General features: G+C 39.4%; 1 protein-coding gene across 5 annotated transcripts in view; it reads right to left on the reverse strand.

The window, feature by feature from the left end:
• Positions 1 to 8,871: 8,871 nt before the first annotated feature.
• Positions 8,872 to 20,211, reverse strand: part of ano3 (anoctamin 3) — a 628,446-nt gene continuing 617,106 nt past the window's right edge. For 4 of the 5 annotated variants that reach the window (XM_068046492.1, XM_068046489.1, XM_068046488.1 and 1 more), the window contains one exon: positions 8,872 to 16,144. In XM_068046492.1, coding sequence (XP_067902593.1) covers positions 15,962 to 16,144 — 183 coding nt within the window. In that variant the 3' untranslated portion in view covers positions 8,872 to 15,961. The remainder of the gene's footprint in view (positions 16,145 to 20,211) is intronic. The other variant, XM_068046490.1, reaches the window with a different exon arrangement.

Raw genomic sequence — 20,211 nt, forward strand, 5'->3', positions numbered from 1 at the left:
TATTTTATATACCATTGGCCTAGATTTTATGAAGGAACAGCATTTGCCAACAGCAGCTGCCCTTCAACTTTTCAAGGGCTTTAGAGTGGCACCTTATGGCTACTGGAGATCCTTTCCAGTACAGCACCCTCTACAGGGGATCTGTGGCATGTGTGAGCAGGGCAAGCAACAGTATGACTTTTCAGTCAATCATATTGAAGGATCCTCATTGGCACATGCAGTGGGCAATTTTAACCCCCAAAAATGGATGATTTAGGGTTAGTGAGAAGTTAAAAATTTAGAAGTCTCAAAGTTGACCACAACCTGCCTCCAACTCACGTACGTCTGGTTATATTGGAGGTAAATTGGGGAGATTGCGTGCCTCAGATGTAACTGGTCTTCCAAGTTTAACCCTGGCTGGCCAGGTTGCCGGAGCCTTGGGAAACCCAACAGCTGAAGGGAGGCGAGGACAGCTTCAGGGAGAAGATGCCTTTGCAGCACAGCTTGTGCGCCAGGAGGAGAAGGAGTGCTTCCTCCCAGGTCGCCAAATTTATCCTCTACCCTGCCCAATATCGGAACCACCACGCACCCCCACACCATCAGTCCCTCCCCATATCCAAAGAATGCCCCTGCAATCAGACACCCCCAGATCACACCCTCTGGATCAGGGATCAGAGACCCCAAGATCTGAACCTCCTTTCCAGCGTTCCCACTAATCCAACCTGCTCTTGGGGCTGAGCCTCCCCTGCCAGACAAGGGGCCAAGCCTGTCAATCAGGCTGGCTTCCAGGTGGGGATCTTGCTAAAAAGAAAAAGATGCATACCGTGGAGTGAAAACTCCTTCCTCATTGGTTTATAGAACCCGCTCCTGTCAATATCAAGGCCACAGAGTTTAAACCAGGAAGTATAAAATAGAACATTTAATTAATTGCAAAATCAAGTACAGAAAGTGAAATAGAGAGAGGGAAAGAAAGATGGGAGAGAGAAAGTGAGATAAAAGAGACAGAAAGAAAAAGAAAAAACAATTAGTTGCTTGATAGTACAGAACTTGAGCATTGCTGAAAAAAGAGACATGCTATCAAAGCTTTTTGTCTTGCACTCATCAGGACAAACACAAGAATGCCAAATTTCAAAGCGGGCAACAATTTATACTGCATGAGAAAATGGTGCTGCTTGGTTACCAGATTGACTCTGATTTGTCAAGGCACTGCCATGGAGAATGCACGAGGGAACTATTGGCTCCCACACTTTTGGTGCAAATCAGACAACAATTTCCGGATTTTGGAACATAGGAAATAGAAGCAGGAGTAGGTCATTCGGCCCCTCGAGCCTGCTCCACCTTTCAACTAGATCACGGCCGATCTTCCACCTCAATGCCATTTTCCCACACTATCCCCATATCCCTTGATATCTTTAATAACTAGGAATCTATCAATCTCTGTCTTGAACAGACTAAATGACTGAGCCTCCACAGCCCTCTGGGGTAGAGAATTCCACAGATTCACCACCCTCTGAGTGAAGAAATACCTCATCATCTCAGTCCTAAATGGCCTGCCCCTTATTTTGAGACTATATGCCCTGGTTCAAGACCCCCAGCCTATCCTTCCTGCATCTACCCTGTCAAGTCCTGTAAGAATTTTGTATGCTTCAATAAGATCACCTCTCATTCTTCTAATCTCTAGAGAATATAGGCCCAGTCTCCTCAATCCCTCCTCATAGGACAATTCCACCATCCCAGGAATCAGTGAAACTTCGTTGCATTCCCTCTATGGCAAGAATATCCAAAGCCTGCGTGGAGAGAGGCAGAGAGGAGCGGAGCCCGAGGAGCCGGGGAAAACTCGAAAAGTGACATCAGAGTGACATCACATTGAACAGTGAGAGCAGGGAAACAGAAAACAGCTGGGGTCAATATTCAGATAAGTTGTTAATTTAATTTAATTGACTCAACATAGAGTAAGACTTGATTGATTTATAAGTATATAAACTAAAGACTAAAGCGGATTAAAAAAAACTAAAGACCAGTCGGAAATTTAAATAACAAATTAAAATCTAATTATATAAAATAGAGATGCAGGACCAGGTGATGTGTTGTACCTACATAATGTGGGAGCTGGTGGACCCCATTGTGGTTCCTGGTGAACACATCTGTAGCAAGTGTTGGCTGCTTGAGGAACTCCGGCTCAGAGTTGATGAGCTGGAGTCTGAGCTTCGGACACTGCGACACATCAGGGAGGGGGAGAGTTACCTGGACGCTGTGTTTCAGGACGCAGTCACACCCCTTAGATTAACTACCGTGAATTCAGCCAGTGGTCAGGGACAGGAGGGTGTGACTATGAGTGAGGCAGGTAGAGATATCCAGGAAGTAGTGCTGCAGGAGCCTCAGCCATTGTCCTTGTCCAACAGATTCGAGATTCTTGCTCCTTGTGTGGACGAGAGCAAGGACTGTAGGGAGGATGAGCAAACTGACCACAGCACCGTGGTACAGGGAGTCATTCAAATGGTGGGAGAAAAGAGAAGTCGTAATCGGGGATAGTATAGTTAGGGGAATAGACACTGTTCTCTGTGGCCAGGATCGAGAGTCCAGAAGGCTCTGTTGCCTACCTGGTGCCAGGGTTCTGGATATCTCATCTGGGCTGCAGAGGAACTTGGAGTGGTAGGGGAAAGATCCAGTTGTCGTGGTCCATGTAGGTACCAACGGTATAGGTAGCACAAGGTTAGAGGTTCTGCTGAGGGAATATGAGCAGCTGGGGGCTAAAGTAAAAAGCAGAACCAAAAAGGTAATAATCTCCGGATTACTACCTGAGCCACGAGCAAACTGGCAAAGGGTCAATAAGATTAAAGAGGTAAATGCATGGCTCAAAGATTGGTGTGGGAGAAATGGGTTCAAATTCGTGGAACATTGGCATCAGTACTGGGGAAGGAGGAAGCTGTTCCGATGGGACGGGCTCCACCTGAATCATGCTGGGACCAGAGTCCTGGCGAATCACATAACTAGGGCTGTAGATAGGGCTTTAAACTAAATAGTGGGGGGGAGGGTTCAGTTGCCTGGAAAAACAGTAAGTTAAAGGAGAAAGCAGAAGTGCAGGTTAGTGGTGAGGCTGATTGTTACCAGAAAATAAAAGGAAGGGACAGAACGTGTGAACATCATATTGCGCTAAGGAATCGTACAAGAGTAGGGAAATTTAATAATAGAACAAACTTAAAGGCTTTGTATCTGAATGCCGAAACATTCGGATAGAGACAAATGGGTATGATTTAGTGGCGATTACTGAGACGTGGTTGCAGGGAAACCAGGTTTGGGAATTGAATATCCAAGGGTACTCAGTACTTCGGAAGGATAGACAGGAAGGAAAAGGAGGTGGTGTAGCTTTGTTAGTGAAGGAAGAGATCAGTGTTGGAGTGAGAAATGATATAGGCACTGGAGATCAAGACGTGGAATCAGTCTGGGTAGAAATAAGAAATAGCAAGGGAAAGAAATCACCGGTGGGAGTGATCTATAGGTCCCCAAACAGTAGTTCCGCAGTGGGGCACAGTATAAACCAGGAAATACTGAGGGCTTGTAAGAAAGGTATGGGAATAATCATGAGTGATTTTAATATGCATATAGACTGGATTAGTCAAATTGGCAAGGGTAGCTTCGAGGGAGAGTTCATTGAATGTATTAGAGATTGTTTTTTGGAGCAATATGTTGTGGAACCAACCAGGGAGCAGGCTATTCTAGAATTGGTGTTGTGTAATGAGGTGGGATTAATACATGATCTTATTGTTAAGGATCGTCTAGGGAAAAGTGATCATAGCATGCTAGAATTTCAAATTCAGTCTCAGGGCGAGAAACTGGAGTCCCACACAAGCGTTCTGGAGGTAATTATATAGGCATGAGGACAGATTTGGTCCTAGAGGGCTGGGCAGGAAGACTACAAGGTAGGACAGCTGATGAGCTGTGGCAGATGTTTAAGGAGATATTTAATTTATCCCAACTAAAATATATTCCAGAGAGGAAGAAAGATTCTAAGAGGGGGGAAAAAACATCCATGGCTAAGCAAGGAAGTTAAGGATAACATAAAGATAAAAACTAAGGCGTACCATATTGCAAAGGCCAGTGGCTGGCTGGAAGATCGGGAAACTTTTAAAGATCAACAAAGCGTTACTAAAAAAGTAATAAAAAGATCAAAGGCAAATTATGAAAGAAAACTAGCGCAAAATATAAAAATGGATAGCAAAAGCTTCTATAAGTATATAAAAGGGAAGAGAGTAGCTAAAGTGAATGTTGGTCCCTTGGAGGATGAGACTGGGGAGTTAATAGAAGGCAACACAGAAATGGCAGAGACACTAAATCAGTATTTTGCTTCAGTTTTCACGGTGGAGGACACTAGTACCATCCCAATAGTACCAAGTAATGCAGAGGTTATAGAAAGGGAGGAACTTAGAACAATCATCATCACTAGAGAAAAAGTACTGAGCAAACTATTGGATTTGAAGGCAGGGCCTGATGGCCTACATCCTAGGGTCTTAAAGGAAGTTCAGGGGAGATAATGGATCCATTGGTTATAATATTCCAAAATTCTCTGGATACGGGAAAGGTTCCAGTGGATTGGAAAAAAGCTAATGTAACGTCCTTATTCAAAAAGGGAGGGAGGCAGAAAGTAGGAAACTATAGACCAGTTAGTTTAGCATCTGTCGTTGGGAAATTGTTAGAATCCATTATTAAGGAAGTAATAACAGGATATTTAGAAAGTCAAAACGCAATCCATCAGAGTCAGCATGGTTTTATGAAGGGTAAATCATGTTTGACTAATTTGCTAGAGTTCTTCGAAGATGTAACAAGCAAAGTGGATAATGGGGATCCTGTAGATGTAGTTCTTCTGGACTTCCAGAAGGCATTTGATAAGGTGACGCACAAAGGTTAATACACAAGGTAAGTTCACATGGGGTTGGGGCAATTTATTAACTTGGATAGAAGATTGGCTAACCAACAGAAAACAGAGAGTTGGAATAAATGTAACCTTTTCTGGTTGGCAAGATCTAACTAGTGGGGTGCCACAAGGTTGGGTCCTTGGGCCCCAACTAGTTACAATCTATATAAATGACTTGGATGCAGGGATAGAAGGTACTATAGCCAAATTTTCAGATGACACTAAAATAGGTGGGTTAGTAAGTTGCAATAAAGAAATAAGAAATCTACATATGGATAGATTAGATAAGTGGGCCAAAAATTGGCAGATGGATTTTAACGTGGATAAGTGTGAGGTTTACCCAGTTTATATATAGATTGACGTCACCCATGATTACTGTATAACCCTTGTTACATGCACCTCTAATTTCCTGGTTTATACCAGGCCCTACATTACCACTACTGTTTGGAGGGCTTTCAACAACTCCTACCAATGTTTGCTATCCCTTGCTGTTTCTTAGCTCTACCCAAACTGATTCTACATCTTGATCCTTTAATCTAAGATCCTCTCTCCCTAACATACTGATCTCATCCTTTATTAACAGCGCTACCCCACCTCCTTTTCCTTTTTGCCTATCCGTTCTAAATATCGCATAACCTTGAGCATTCAGTTCCCAACCTTGGTCAATCTGTAGCAATTGGCAATTAGATCATAACTGTTTACTTCTATTTGTGCTGTCAATTCATCTACCTTGTTGTGAATGCTGCATGCATTCAGATAGAGTGTCTTTAATTCTGTCTTTTTATTATTTTTTTTATATTATTTTCATAACCTCTAGCCTTATCTGCTGATGCATTTTTAGGTTTGTACACTCTGTTCCTTCCTGCCACATTCAGATTATCAATTCCCTTGCTCTCTTGCCTTCTCCTCTCTCTTTAATTTATCACATCTTCCCTCACATGATTCCTCGCCCCCACTAATTAGTTTAAAGCCCTCTCTACCGCCCTAGTTATATGACTCGCCAGAACACTGGTCCCAGCACGGCTCAGGTGAAGACCATCTCAATGGTACAATTCCCACGTTTCCACATTTAACTGCATATGAGTGGACTACGAAAGTTGCTGTCAGATTTACTTCATAATAATGGTGAGCACCAATAACCTCGCAGTTATTCTTAATGTAAAATCCGGGCCATTGTAATTCAAATGTGGATTTTTGTTATATAGGATAAATATTAATGGAAAAAAGGATGCATCTAAATTTGGGTCATTTTATTATTATCATACTAAGTGATCTATGCCATTGCTCACAAAATCTATGATGTGGAAGCATAGTTGTAAAGTTTAACTGCTAACATAGCCTGTTCCTTTAAGGCATCTGCTCTTCATTCACATATTTAGGTAACTGTAGCTACATAAAAACTGCTTGGGCTTTAAAAAAGGTAAGTGATAAAAGTAAGTAAAAACACATCTAATCTTCAAGACCACTGATCTACAATTTTCACAGTAAAGTGGGTAAAATCATGAAATTTGATCTCAATAATACAGCTAAATGTTCAAAACTGCATTTACTATGAATGCAATCTGACTTATCCAAACTGTATATCAGTGGCACTGAGTGATGTATTGTGTGTTACACGAAACTACACCAATATTGTTATGAAACAGCATAACCTCTGACAAGGCCATTTAGATTGTGGGCACTCAGTTGGTTCTTGTTGTGGAAGATGGTAAAGTTGATAGCATATTGGTAGCACCAGGTCAATAACTGAGCACTTACACTGTCACCCTAGCATTCCACTAAAGTACCATACTGTCATAATATTCCTCTCCTTTCTCTAGCTCTTTAAATCTCATACGTTCTTAGCTTCCACCATCAATTCCTGTCAATATACCACAGCAACAAGTGGCACAGGAGAAGGGCGATGATGAAGATCATGATGAGGAGAAGGAGCTATGTTTTTAATGTGATGATGATGCGATCCATTGCAGCTGACTCATCATCATCTTCACAACCCATTTCAACTTACCAATTGAGGTACTTACTTCCTCCCTCATAGGCACCACTCAGAGCCTTTCACCTGGAGGAAATTTGTAGTAACTGAGGATGTGGTACGGTGATTTACAACACAAAGGCTACCAATGGAATGGATGAGGATTACCTTCCCAGCAGAGGATGAGAAGAAGGCCCTTTGAGATGTAGGTATTCGCCTACAGAGAAGGATGCTTGAGGAACATCAAACCTACGTGGAGGCCTTGAAGTCAATCTCTAAGGATGTGTGGTAACTACCAGGTATGAGTTCCAATTATACAGCTGTCCTTTGCAGCAACACCTGTCCTTTCCTTCCAGGCATCAATGGAAAGAATATAATTTTTGAAATAACATTGTGTCACTTCTCATAAAAAAGCATTTTAGAGAATTACATTATGGCCTATAATTCGCGGGAGTGAGGCATCTTCTACAAGGAATGCAGAAAGTTAGCATTTAGGTACAGCAAACAATTAGAAAGGCAAATGGCATCTTGGTCTTTATTGCAAGGGGATTGGAGTACAGGAATAAGGAAATCTTGCTACAGTTGTACAGGGTTTTGGTGAGACCACATCTGGAATACTGTGTGCAGTTTTGGTCTCCACGTTTAAGAAAGGATATACTTGCAATGGAGGCAATACAGCGAAGATTGACTATATTGGTCCCTGGGTGAGGGAGTTGTCCTGTGTTGAGAGGCTGAGTAAATTGACCTATATTCTCTGGAGTTTAGAAGAATAAGAGGTGATCTCATTGAAACATATAAGGCTCTGAAGGGGCTCGATAGGGTAGACACTAATTGTTTCTGCTGGCCAAGAAATCTAAAAGACTGGGGGCTCAGTCTCAGGCTAAGGGGCCAATCATTTAGGCCTGAGATGAGGAGAAATTACTCCACTCAAAGGGTTGTGAATCTTTGGAATTCTCTACCCCAGAGGATTGGGGATGCTCCATCATTTAATACATTTAAGGCTGGGATAGACAGAAATTTGGTCTCTCAGGAAATCAAGGGAAACGGTGAGCGGGCGGGAAGGTGGAGTTGAAGCCTAAGATCAGCCATGATCGTTTTGAATGGCGGAGCAGGCTCGACAGGCCATATAGTCTACTGCTCCTATTTCTTGTGTTGAAGTGTATCCCATTCGTTAGATTCTTCACTCATCAGCTCGACAATTTTTTTGCGCTGCAAATTGCTGGAAGTGCAGCAGTTTGTGGCTAACAGGCCGTCTGGGTCCTTGGTGAACACAACACCAACACACTATCTCCCTAACCAATGAGGTTGAAGGACTGAAAAATAAATGGCGGAATGACAGCGAAGAAAGTAAGGTGTATTAAGAGTCAAATCAGGTACAGAAGTGAAATAGAGAAAGAAAGCTTCATTGGATGAAGAGAGGGAGATAGAAAAAGAAACAGATAGGAGAAACAGGAAAAAAATAAAACATTTTAAATTTAAAATGTTAAAAAATCTCTAAGGCCAATTTTACAACCTGCAGGAATGAAACCTCACAGTTGCAGTTTCTGGATTAGAGAGGTTGCGTGGCATTGCAGGAACATAAATCTCAAAACCAAAAGGGTCCTTTACACTGTCAAGTACCAGCTCTAACTTTCTGCAGCAAGTTGAATTGGAAATTAATGCACAAGTGCAGCAGTTTCATGGAAGTCATGTTTTCAAGAGGTTAATGGCAAAGCAGTGAATATTGTCCGGCAGCTTGTGGTGGCTTGCATTTCCAGAGGTATCTCTTCTCACCACATATTGCTGGACAATTTACTAATAATGGCTTGCACTTTAAAAGTGCCATTACTTTGTCAATAAATTCTGGCCCAATGTCAGACTTCCAGAAGGCATGTGAATTGGAAGCAGGGCTATACAACCTGATTTTCCTGGCAACAGTCCCTGCTGGTATGGTGGAATCATGGAGTTACATTTTTAATGTACTAATTATATTGCATATTTTCACTGATCCAAACACTGATGTGCATAGTTATTTATTAAGGAAAATTCTGATATCCAAATCTGTATAATAGTCATAACAATTTTTACATGTAAATCTTACAAAATTAAACAGAGCATTTTGTAAATATTACAGTACAGGCCCAAGCAAATGTAACAAATATCACTTTGTGTCTTTTTTATGCTTCAGTTTTTACACACAAAAAAATTACTGTACTTTTCACTCTAGGTGCGACATTGTAAACCTGGTGACTGAATTGCCAAACATAACCTCACAAAACAGTGCTCTCGCATTTCCTGGAACAAAGACTGTTACAATTGAGCAGGACAGTATATTGTCTTTTGGGCTGTTGTTCATCAAGATACAAGTTTAACAACATAAATATTCAGTCAAGAAAAATACTTTTGTCTTGAAGTATAGTGGAAGAATATGGTAAAATAGCTACTACAGCAAATCTGATAGCGGTGCTAAAATTACAGCAGTCTTTTGATCAACAGTATTGTTCTCAAAAATGCCTCAAGTCTAATACTGCCACATTCTAAGTGATGCACTGAAATAAATATACCCTCATTCAATTCATGCTATCACTTCTTAGATGGAAAAACAGTTGGTTTCTGAACCAGAGCAGCAACCCATTGTTCCATTCCCTATTTGAAAAAGAACTGGTTATTAATCATCCCTTGCAAAATTTGCAAATGTAAGTTGCATGCAGCATCATATTATTCAGTAATATAAAATACAGAGCGATTTAGCTACCAAAATATATCTGTGCATTCACCAGAATAAAATTTTGCAATAATTCAGCAGGGTTCCTGAGAACTGAGTGTACTTATTAATTTATAATCTGCATTCTAAATTTGTAAGTTTGGATGATCTCCACTCAAGGACAGTGTGAAGTTTTAATATAAAACTAAATTATTTAAAGATGAATCTGTAAAAGGAGGAATAATTCATAAACTACCTGTTATTTGTTTAAATTCCTTGACTGAAACATTTTTTCTGACCATGAAGTTAACCAATGGAGATCAAACTCTCTGTTAGCAAATATCCTTTTTCTACAGGTTCGGAATTTCCTGACAGCCATTCCCAATCTGCTGCTGTAACGTCACTGCAAGGGTTTGCACCACACTTCTGGGAATGTGATGGCATGGAGCAGGAACAGCTCTAAGGAAAATCTGGGTCCTAATGTTAAATGGGTAAGATAAATACATTTCCAAAAATTCAGTCTAAACAAAAGTGGCCCTCAATGGATTTGCCAACAAACTGAAAGTGAAATGAAGAGCTAAAAAAACATCCTGCAAATCTTCCAGAGAGATTAGGATGAATGCAAGAAAATCTTGAAACATGTTAAAAAGGTGATCAGAAGAGCAAAATGGAGCCCAGAAAAAGCATTGTATCAGGACTAAATAGAATAGTTTTTTTTTCAATGCTACAGCAATAAGAGGGTAGCCTGAGAATAGGTGAAAACCCTGAAATATGCAAATGGGCTTTAACCTGAGGGAGTACCCCAAACAGTAAATATTCTGAACAATTACTTCCTCCAATTATTTACAAAGGACGACCTGAGCAATATGCCCTCGCCAACAGGGATACCGTAAGCAAAATCAATGACTAATACATGAATGAAATGGAAGTCCTAGACAGGCTAAAAGGGCTCAAAGCAAATAAATCCCAAAGATTAGATGGTGTTTATCCCAGAGTGTTTGTAAACGTAGGAAGGATATTTTTAAAGCACAGTTAACCATTATGTGGGAGTCAATGGACAATGGGCAAGTATCAGTAGATCATCATTATAGTTGTTTTGGCTGAGGCTCTGAACAAAGCAGTTTATGACAATGTTTATGCATTTTATAGTGGTCTGTGTATGCATTGTCAGATTTGGTCTCTTTCTCTCTCATAGCTAACTGCAATGGAGGAATTAACAGTGGTCATGATGTGATCATATCTGACTCAGCTTGGGTACCAGTAGATTAGAAACAGGTTAACATGATTCCCATATTTTAAATGGTTGACAAAGCCAATGTAGTCTATTAGTCTTACTTTCAGTTCATGTGAAATAATGGAATTAATTATCAGAAATAAATTGAGGATTATCCGTGCAATAACAACCTAGCTAAAAACTGTTAACTTGAAGTCTGAAGGGGACGCTCCTGCTTGACCAACCACTTCAACTTCTTTGAGAAAGTGACAACCCAAGTGGCCTGAGGGAACTCTGATGATGTGGTGTACCTAGACTTCCAAATGCATTTGACAGAGTTCCAAATGAAAGGCTATTAAGCTCAAAGCATTAAAAATTCAGGATAAAACTTGAGAATGAATACAAGATAAGAAATCAACTCAAGGCTAGAAAACACATACGCATTAAAGAGGAGATGGTGGCATTGTGGTAATGTCACTGAACTAGTAATCCAGAGATAAAAACAAGAAATGCTGGAACCACTCAGCATTTCTTGTTTATATTTCAGATTTCCACCATCCGCAATATTTTACATTTTATTTTAGTGATCGAGAGGTCCAGTCTAATACCCTGTAGACACAGGTTCAAATTCCATCATGGCAGCTGGTAAAATTTAAATTCAGTTACTTAATAATTTCAATTAATCAATTAAAAACGCATTGGCAGCTAGTCCCAGTAATGGTGCCATGAACCTATCATCAATTGTCATGAAAACCTATCTCGTTCACTAATGTCGTTTAGGGAAGAAAATCTGCCGTCCACAGCAATGAGGTTGACCCTTAACTGCCCTCTGAAATGGCCTAGCAAGCCACTCAGTTGTCAAGAATGAAAAAGAAAGAATAAAAAAAAAGTTGCAGTGCGTCCCTTTGGTGTGAATGTGTGTACTCCATATCAGGCAAACAGGAATTTATAATGTGTAGATTTCTCAGTGAGATGCTTTAGGAAACTTTTAAAAATGATGATGGCTTATTGTGCATGTCAGATGCCTGCTGATCAATAAATAAATATTGATATTGACATGGGTGTGTCCATCACATACTAGGACAAGTCAGGTAAACCACTATGTACTGTTACAGTCATGAATATCCTTATAAAGTTCTTACATAATACGTCAGATTTATCAATTTGTATGGAGAAGTACATGATTTACTCTGCCATACAATACCACGTGAGCAACTTGTCAGCATTTGGAGAATGTCTATTGCAAGATTTGACAAAATTCTTCCCAATAAGCAAATAAAGGAATATATTTGATATTTATTTTTGGCCTTGTAACGTTCTGGAAATTGAAGAGAAATAAAACTGATCTAAAATAAATAATTTAAAATATTTAACTTTTGCTTCCTTTGATCAAGGTTTTGTAACATCGTGGTAACTAAACTGAGAGTGGCTTGTTATTCAATTAGGGAAGACAATCTTCTGGATATGAAATCCTAACTTAACCAAGGAGGTGTGGGTAAAACAAGAAACAACAGATCCTTTGGCTTTAAAAAAAACACATTTAAGAAACAGAATCAAAATAATTACATTTTAGTTTCAATGGCTGAAATTTCATTCATATTTTAGGATTAGTGAACTTCTTGTACTGGGTGGTAATGGCAATTGAGAGTCCAGAGAAGGAGCAAATAATGATAGGTGGATGCAATGGGCAGGACCTGTGTTAAAAAGTAATATGTTTCAGGAAAATTGCATTGCTAGGTAGCAAGGCAGTTATGATGAGCTTGCAGAAAATTATTACGCGAGATTTAAATGGATAACACATGGGAGAAAGAGCAGGACTCTAGGCCCTGACAGCGGAAATGTGTTGACTCAAGGCTGAAGATTAGGGGCTATTCCTAAGACTTGTTTTACACAGCAGATGTTTTGTAGTGTTGTATCAAGATAATGATTAAGAACTTTAAATTCTGTATAGTAGTGGGAGAGATTTTAAATTCTGTTTCCCTTGCAGAGAATCAAATCTCTAAAAATTGTAGGAAATATTAAACTGCCTAAAATAGATACATGCTGAGTATTTTATTTGCAACTATGCATGAATAAATCTCCCCGTAGCATAAATTGAAAAATGTATGAAAGAGGCCAAGTTGTACCATATAGAAATTGCCCAACCAAACATAAAAGCTGTGCTCTCATACGCATGCCAGTTCAGTAATAGTAAAAAAGCACCATTAATACAAACATACAAACTAGCTGTTACAGAATGGTTTTACAAAAGCTCAAACTTTTCAGTTTTTAAAACTTCACTGATTTCTTGTATACTTGGGAATGGACAGGTGAGTCAAGTGGATTATTTCTGTTAATGTGTGTGAGCTTTGCAAGCTTATCTTTTCAAATTGCTATTTATTAACCATCTAGTTAAGTGTTCAAATTTCTGAAGGCTATAAGGCAATGCATCCTAGATGTGTAAATTAATAACCAACTGAGGATCTGCATGATAAGCTGCAAAAAGGTCCTTCTAGTTCTTGCCTATTGCTTATACTGAATTAAAGTATCTGTGAGTGGAAGAAATCAACTCACAGGAAAAGTTAGATCTTGTATCAACTCAATAGACTCGTCCCATTCGCCACTCAGTTTCAACTTCAACTAAAATTATTATACACAGAAAAATAGAAGAGTTTCAAACTACTCATTGAAATGTAATGTGCTAATAATACCACAAATCTGAAATTTAAAGTGACAACTTTTGTTTTACACATACAGTGAAAGAAATCAATTGTGCTAAATAATATATAATAGATCAGAACATTATAAAAACGCTGGTCACAATGCATAGCTCATGATTTAAACAATGACATTTGGCTGCCTTGTCTTTATTTTGCAGAACTTCATTTATATAAAAAGATATTTGTTTTTAAGAAATTTCTGTGCAATCTTATATTCAAGCAATATGTATTTTTGGGATAAAAGTTTTGAATATGATATGAAGGTGTTCAATCCTATATTATATAAGGCTTGACAGTGATGTACAACCCTTTGAACTGCATAGTAAATATTTGCACTGATCGCCTCCCTCATCAGGAAAAAAATCTGCCAATAGGCAAATCAAAGGTTTTTGGGGAGCCATGCCTATACAGAAGCCAGTTCACTGATTTACTTTATATAGTCTCATGGTATCACTGTTACTGTATGCAGGTATTTGACTTAATATAAAGTTACTAGAAATGGTTGGTAGATTTAATTTTGATGTGGTAGTCTTACAACAGACCTTTTTATCCGTGACCCCTACATCACTGGAATTGATATGTACAGTACCTGTACCTGGTTTCTACTCCTGTAGATCACAGGCCCTTTATAGCTGAGATGCAACAAAATCGGGAAACAACTGTGGTGTGATTGCTAAAATAAGTGTGTAGGATTGCACTTACATATTACACTTTATAGTTTTTTCAACTAGTGTAAAATGTAACATACACAGAAAATGGTGGAAATACTCAGCAAGTCGGGCAGCATCTGTGGAGAGCAAAACAGAGCTAACGCTTCAGGTCTGTGATCTTTCATCAGAGTTCCGATGAAACACAGACATCGCTTGTCCCGCTGAGTATTTCCAGCATTTTCTGTTTTTGTTTCAGATTTCCAGTATCCACAGTATTTTGCTTTTGTATTAGAAACTATAAAGTGTAACTTGCAAAAGTTTTCTTAACGGCATGGATAAAAAAACAGGAAATAAAACTTTAAAACAAAACAGAAAAAAAACACCAGAGATGCCATAAGCAGGCAAACATTTCAAAATTTAAGCCTTGCCATCACATAGTAGCTAAGTGTGAATTATCTCTTGGCAGAACACCAGCTCAAACAACATCTACCTGCTTTGAGGAACTATGAAAAAATATACTGATGCATGGCAAGATTGCTTATAACAAAACATCACACCGTTGTTTATTATGTTGTGGCATGTTCACTCAAAAACTACAGATCTATGAGGTACTCTGTGCATAATTTATATGTTTTTATAGCAACAAAGTATAATATTTGTCCTGTTTAGCTATGTTTCAGGGATTTATTAAGGGCCTTCAGGCAGTACACACTTAATTCATTTTCGGTTCATTGTGCACTTTTTATCATTATGTAAAAAGCTGCCTGAATTTAATGATTTACATTCCAGTATGCAGTATGCAACTAGCATATGAATGAATGTAAGCACATTGATAGTACTCAATAGAACATGTGATCCATTGTGCAATAACAAGAAATGTGAAGTAGGATATCAAAGAGAAAGTCCCTCTTTTGTTTGCTACTGCAGCTTTCCCACTTAATACAAAGCAAAGTTAGCTCCAAAAGCTAGTTTGATTGAAAGATTAATGCGTTTACATGAAAAAGGTGCCTTAACGAGAATGAGTGATGATTTGGTCATTTCTGCAAAGTTATTTAGACCCTGTGCAAGCCAATACATAGAGATTGCTATCACTTTTACTCATTTTTCCGCTAAAAACAATGGTGCAATGGGAACAGGAAACCAAAAGGGTAAACATCTTCAAAAAAAAAGGAAAACAAATCTTGTAAATCTAGCTTCATAACCAGTTTGTACAGTAGCAGTTGCCTTTTTGGCTATCCCCAAAAGAATATTCAGCTAAAATTCTGGTCAAGTTTCGGGATCTTTGTTCAGTCATACATCAGTCACTTCTTGAGTATGAGTGTCACTTGCTAGCAAATGACTGCAGTGGTCCAATACAAGCCCATCAAACCAGTCTGTGGTTCTACCTGCTTACATCCCTGACCAAAACCAGCTTCTCATAGCAGCCCAAAGAAAACAAATGTAAACTAATGGAAAAAAAGGAATCAGAGAAAAATCTAAATAAGCGAGGGAATTTTTTACAAATAAACTTCTCATTCTTTGGTAAATATGGATCGTATGATTGTGCTATGAACTCATGGATCTGTGTAGTATTATTAAAAATTAAACATCAAATCATCATGTGGTTAACACTTGGCTTCCATGATGTCAACAATCCTTTACCTACCTGCCAGCCTTGAAATCCAAAGGGCAGACAGAGCATGCAACGCTTTTATCCTTTTTCCTTTCAAAACATGCATTTGAGGTCTTTATAATTATAAAAGTCATATATATATATATAAACTTGCAAGAGCTGTGCAGCATAGCTGGCATCTCCATCTTCTGTAACAGTGCAGTCCATCTGGAGCATCTGTTAACTGGTCTCATTGGTCACACTAAGGCCATTCATGGTGATATCTTTTGCCATTCTTCTTCCGTTCCCTTTGCAGATGTTCCAGCTCTGCTTCATACATCATTTCTTGTACCAAGTACTTCTCCCGCCGCATCCGATCACACAAGTCTTTGGGCATATCTGGAATTAGGTAGGCTATGAAGGACTTGATACCAAACACTAAGTGCTGAAAATAAAACAGTAAATATATTTTAACTTCAATACACGCTATCATAACCCATTACTTATTCCTTTACACTATTTTTAATATATTGTGACAACTTGAACTTTGTTTCTTTTCCCTCTTCAACTTTAGCCACAACCATGAGATTCTTTTTTATCTAGAACTTTTGATGCTCCAGCTAATGGATTGCATCAACTGTGTACTTGAGTGGATCAGGCAATGACCCTTTCCTTGTCAGACTCACTCCTTGTCAAAGATGATCAAGCCAATCCTTAAAAAAAAAATTCGTTAGGGGAAACTCAAGTAGACATTTCAGTTGAGCGTGCCATTCAAACTTGATTTCCTAGCAACAGTTGCTGGCTACTGATTTACATTATTCTTTTGAACATAATTTTGCTATTAATTGTTATGAAAGTACTTCCACTTTTTAATATTTTGTGAGGACTCGTGTTTTAAAATTGTGGAAATGGGTGCCTTTGGAGGACTGAAGAGATTACACAGATGTTTTGTTTTATTTTTAAAACAAAGGTCACTGGAAGGACTTCAGGACTTGGTTTAGAAACACTTACTGGAAGTCACATATCGTCAGCGAAGTAATCAGCAATAGCCTTGGTGACTAGGGGGAGTTGTTTACAGAGAAATGACATGTCAAGATTTATGGTGGTCAAGAGTTGGGTTTTGTTTTGGATATTGTCTTGAGTCAGTTGGAGGTCATCCTGCTAAGAAAGAAGACACCAGCTCATCCTTTCTCCAGAATCCAGTGTGAGAGCTGAAACCCCTGATGCCACATTTCTCCTGGAAAGCCTGCCAGACTATACCTCGAAGTCGCCTGAAGAGAACTGATCCAAAAAGATTCCAGTGACAGCCGTCTACACATATTTGGGATGCCAAAATAAAGGTACAACTGATATTGTTCCATGTCTTCTTCTTTTCCTTCAAGAATTAACAAGCATTTGGCCAAAGTATTTTTTTGTCTTTTTTGTAAAGAGATCTCTGCAGAAAAAAACCTCTTTATTTTTTCATTAACCAGTGTGTGTGTGTGCATGTGTGTTTGCATTAGGATAATTTTATAAGGGAACTTTCATATTTCAATTTGTGTGTTAATACTTTGCAACTTTACCGAATAAGTCTTGTTTTATAATAAATTAATAATTTTGACTTTTATGGTGAAATTTATTCTGAAATAAAAATAGATTATATAATTGGCTGTATGGATAACTGGGTAAACTTTTAAATATATGTTGTGACCCATGGAGAAGTGGAACGAGAGAAAGACAGTGCACTCCTTCCACCTCGGTCATAACATAATGAACATTAGACTTAACAGAAAATCCATAATAATCATTTACTCCACTCATAGGGCCGAATTTTATGAATGCGCTGCAAATTGTGGTGGCGTGCTTTGAAGTTGGGGGGCTCAATTAAATGGAGGGAGTGGAACGGCCGCCCCCATGGAAGGCAGCTGCTCCGTCCCCGGCAAGGACATCCACCGCCACCGCGCAGGTGCTGGCACCATTTTTAAGGGGCTTCAGGCCCTTCAATCCCATTTCAACAATTAAAGGCGCTGCTTTACCAGAACCTGTCAAACACTTTTATTTCAACTTAGGTTCCCCTCTCCCACAACCCCTGCCCTCCCCACCCACTGAGTCCTCATGTATTACAGTGATATATCCCCCCAAAAAGCATCTTTTCATTTCCTGAACTTTCCCCCCTAACTTCAGAACCTTTGATCCTCAACCCCTTCCCATCATTCCCACCACCAGTTACAATAGTTCTCCCCGCTCCCCACCCTGAAATTTTCACTTATCCCCCCTCCCCAGCAGTGTCATGCCTTGGAACTCCGAATTGAGTTGCAAAGGCGTGAGAGTTCCACCAGAGGCCTGCATATCTGTGTGAGATGGCTGTCGCTACCAGATAGGTAATTATTCTTTCATGTTAATCTCATTTGCATATTAAAATGAAGACCCCCGCTGCCGTGCGCTGGGGCGGGGGTGGCACACCTAGGCCACTGGCAATAAAATGTGGCGGTGCCTTCCCGGCATCATGGGCAAAATTTTCCAGGTCCTCCCACCAAGACCCCTGACGTCAGAGGGCAGGTAAAGTTCAGCCCATAGAATCAAAGTTATGACCTCTCAACATTAGTTCTAAATGGAAAGGTTGAAAAGAATTACATAGTATGACTTTTTCCCAATCCATTCATAATTGTGTATTCTCCCTTTCTTCTGTTGAGAATGTGCTGTCCTTAGTGTGCAATGCATGTTTTTTCCAAACCCCCAAGGTTCTCTCTGGCTCCATACATCATCTGAATGTTGAAGGACAACGAAGATAGCCAGCCTGTTAGTCAGTAGTAAGAAAACAGAGTTTATGGTGGAGACTTACAATGCAATTCTCCCTCTCTTCAAGAAGCTCAGGCTAGATCAAAAACTCAGTGGAGTGCAGGACTGAACTAATTTGTACCGTAGATTGGTGCTCCAACATACAGCAACAACAGGATGCTGTTTTCCTAAATACTTTTAGAATAAGCATAAATTCTAATAGTTAATTGAGAATAATACTTTGAGTATTCTGATGGCTTCAGGAGTACATGCACTACATATTGTAATTCTCTGCCTTACAGAACAGGAATATTTTAGGTTTGATCCCTGTTCCAAATTGTGTCAGAAACCACACTTGCCAAATGGAAATATATTAATTTCGTCACATGGAACATTATTTGAATGCTTACTGGACATTGAACATAGCTTGTTTTAAAAAGACCACAGAACAGTGGCTGAAAACATGGCTGCACATTTGCATTCTAAAAGACAGTGGCATAGAGAGACAATGGGAGTACTCCCGGATTCAAATAGCCAGATAAGTTTTGTCAATAGTGATGATCAAGAGAAATTGAGAGTCATTGAATGTGTAAGAGCCAGCATTCTACACCACCCCCAACCCCCAACACTGAGAATGGCTAGTAAGCTTAGAGGAATCTGCAAACCTTGCAGGTGAGGCTGCTCCAAACAAGGAGCTAGTCACATGACTAACCTGCTGGCCAACCTGGGGCTTTTTGAATTGTGCTCAGAGAACAGTTTTGGGAAGAGACTGCAATTGAACTTCAAGAAGAGAGTACCTCTCTCTCTCTCACGCAAAGTTCCAGGGACCCATGGAAGTAACTCAATACAGAAGACTCCTGCAGCCTTCTGGTGCTAGCTAAACAAGTTTGAAAGTGTGTACTGGGCCCCAACAAGAACTGCAAGACTTAACTTCAATCAAAGACTTTACATCCAACCCCAAACCAGTAACTAAATTCCATCTACTCCTTTAAATATTCCTCCCTTTAATTCTTTCTCCTCCTCTGAATCTATTTGCAGGTGTGTTTATCACGTATGCATGCTTATGTGGTCGCATCGCATATTTTTAGTAGTTTTAACTGAGTTAAGAGTTTTAAGGTTAATAAACTTACACCTTTCTTCGTTAAATCTGAGAAAACCTGTCTGGTTGATTTCTTTACATTTACAATTAGAGAACAGTGAGCAAGGACACACTGAGGGGAAGCTAAAAACACTGTGTTTTAAAAGTTAAACCCTGTTACAGCCAAACCAGGAAAAGACCGAGAGGGGGCCCTCGACCCTTTTCTCACCTGGTCGTAACAATATTAAGACCTTTGACCTTAGTTAGAGTGATTGGGGCATGATTGATCAGAGCATCCCCTGGATTGCAGATGGAGGAGATCAGGAAGAGTCCATAATCATCAATTCTCTTTGAAGTGTTCCCTATTGGAAAGAGCTCATGTGCAGAAAGCAGATGAGAACAGAAAGATTTTAGCCAGAACAGAATTAGTGTTGGCCACAATGCCTTGAACAGTCAAACATAATCAATCCTCAGTGCCTACATTTATACAATTTCAAGTCATTTGGATCGCAGTCATAGAGTAACTGTTCACCAACATGAACTACTCCCTTGAATAGAGGAGTTAGTTAGGCGTAGTTAAATAGATTTTAAAAATATATACAGGAGTCTATGATGCTGCACTATATTTATAATGGGATAACCTACTGAACTGATTCAAAACAGGCCAGATAATATCA

Source organism: Heterodontus francisci, chromosome 14, assembly GCF_036365525.1.
Source record: "Heterodontus francisci isolate sHetFra1 chromosome 14, sHetFra1.hap1, whole genome shotgun sequence".
Classification (NCBI taxonomy): Eukaryota; Metazoa; Chordata; class Chondrichthyes; order Heterodontiformes; family Heterodontidae; genus Heterodontus; species Heterodontus francisci.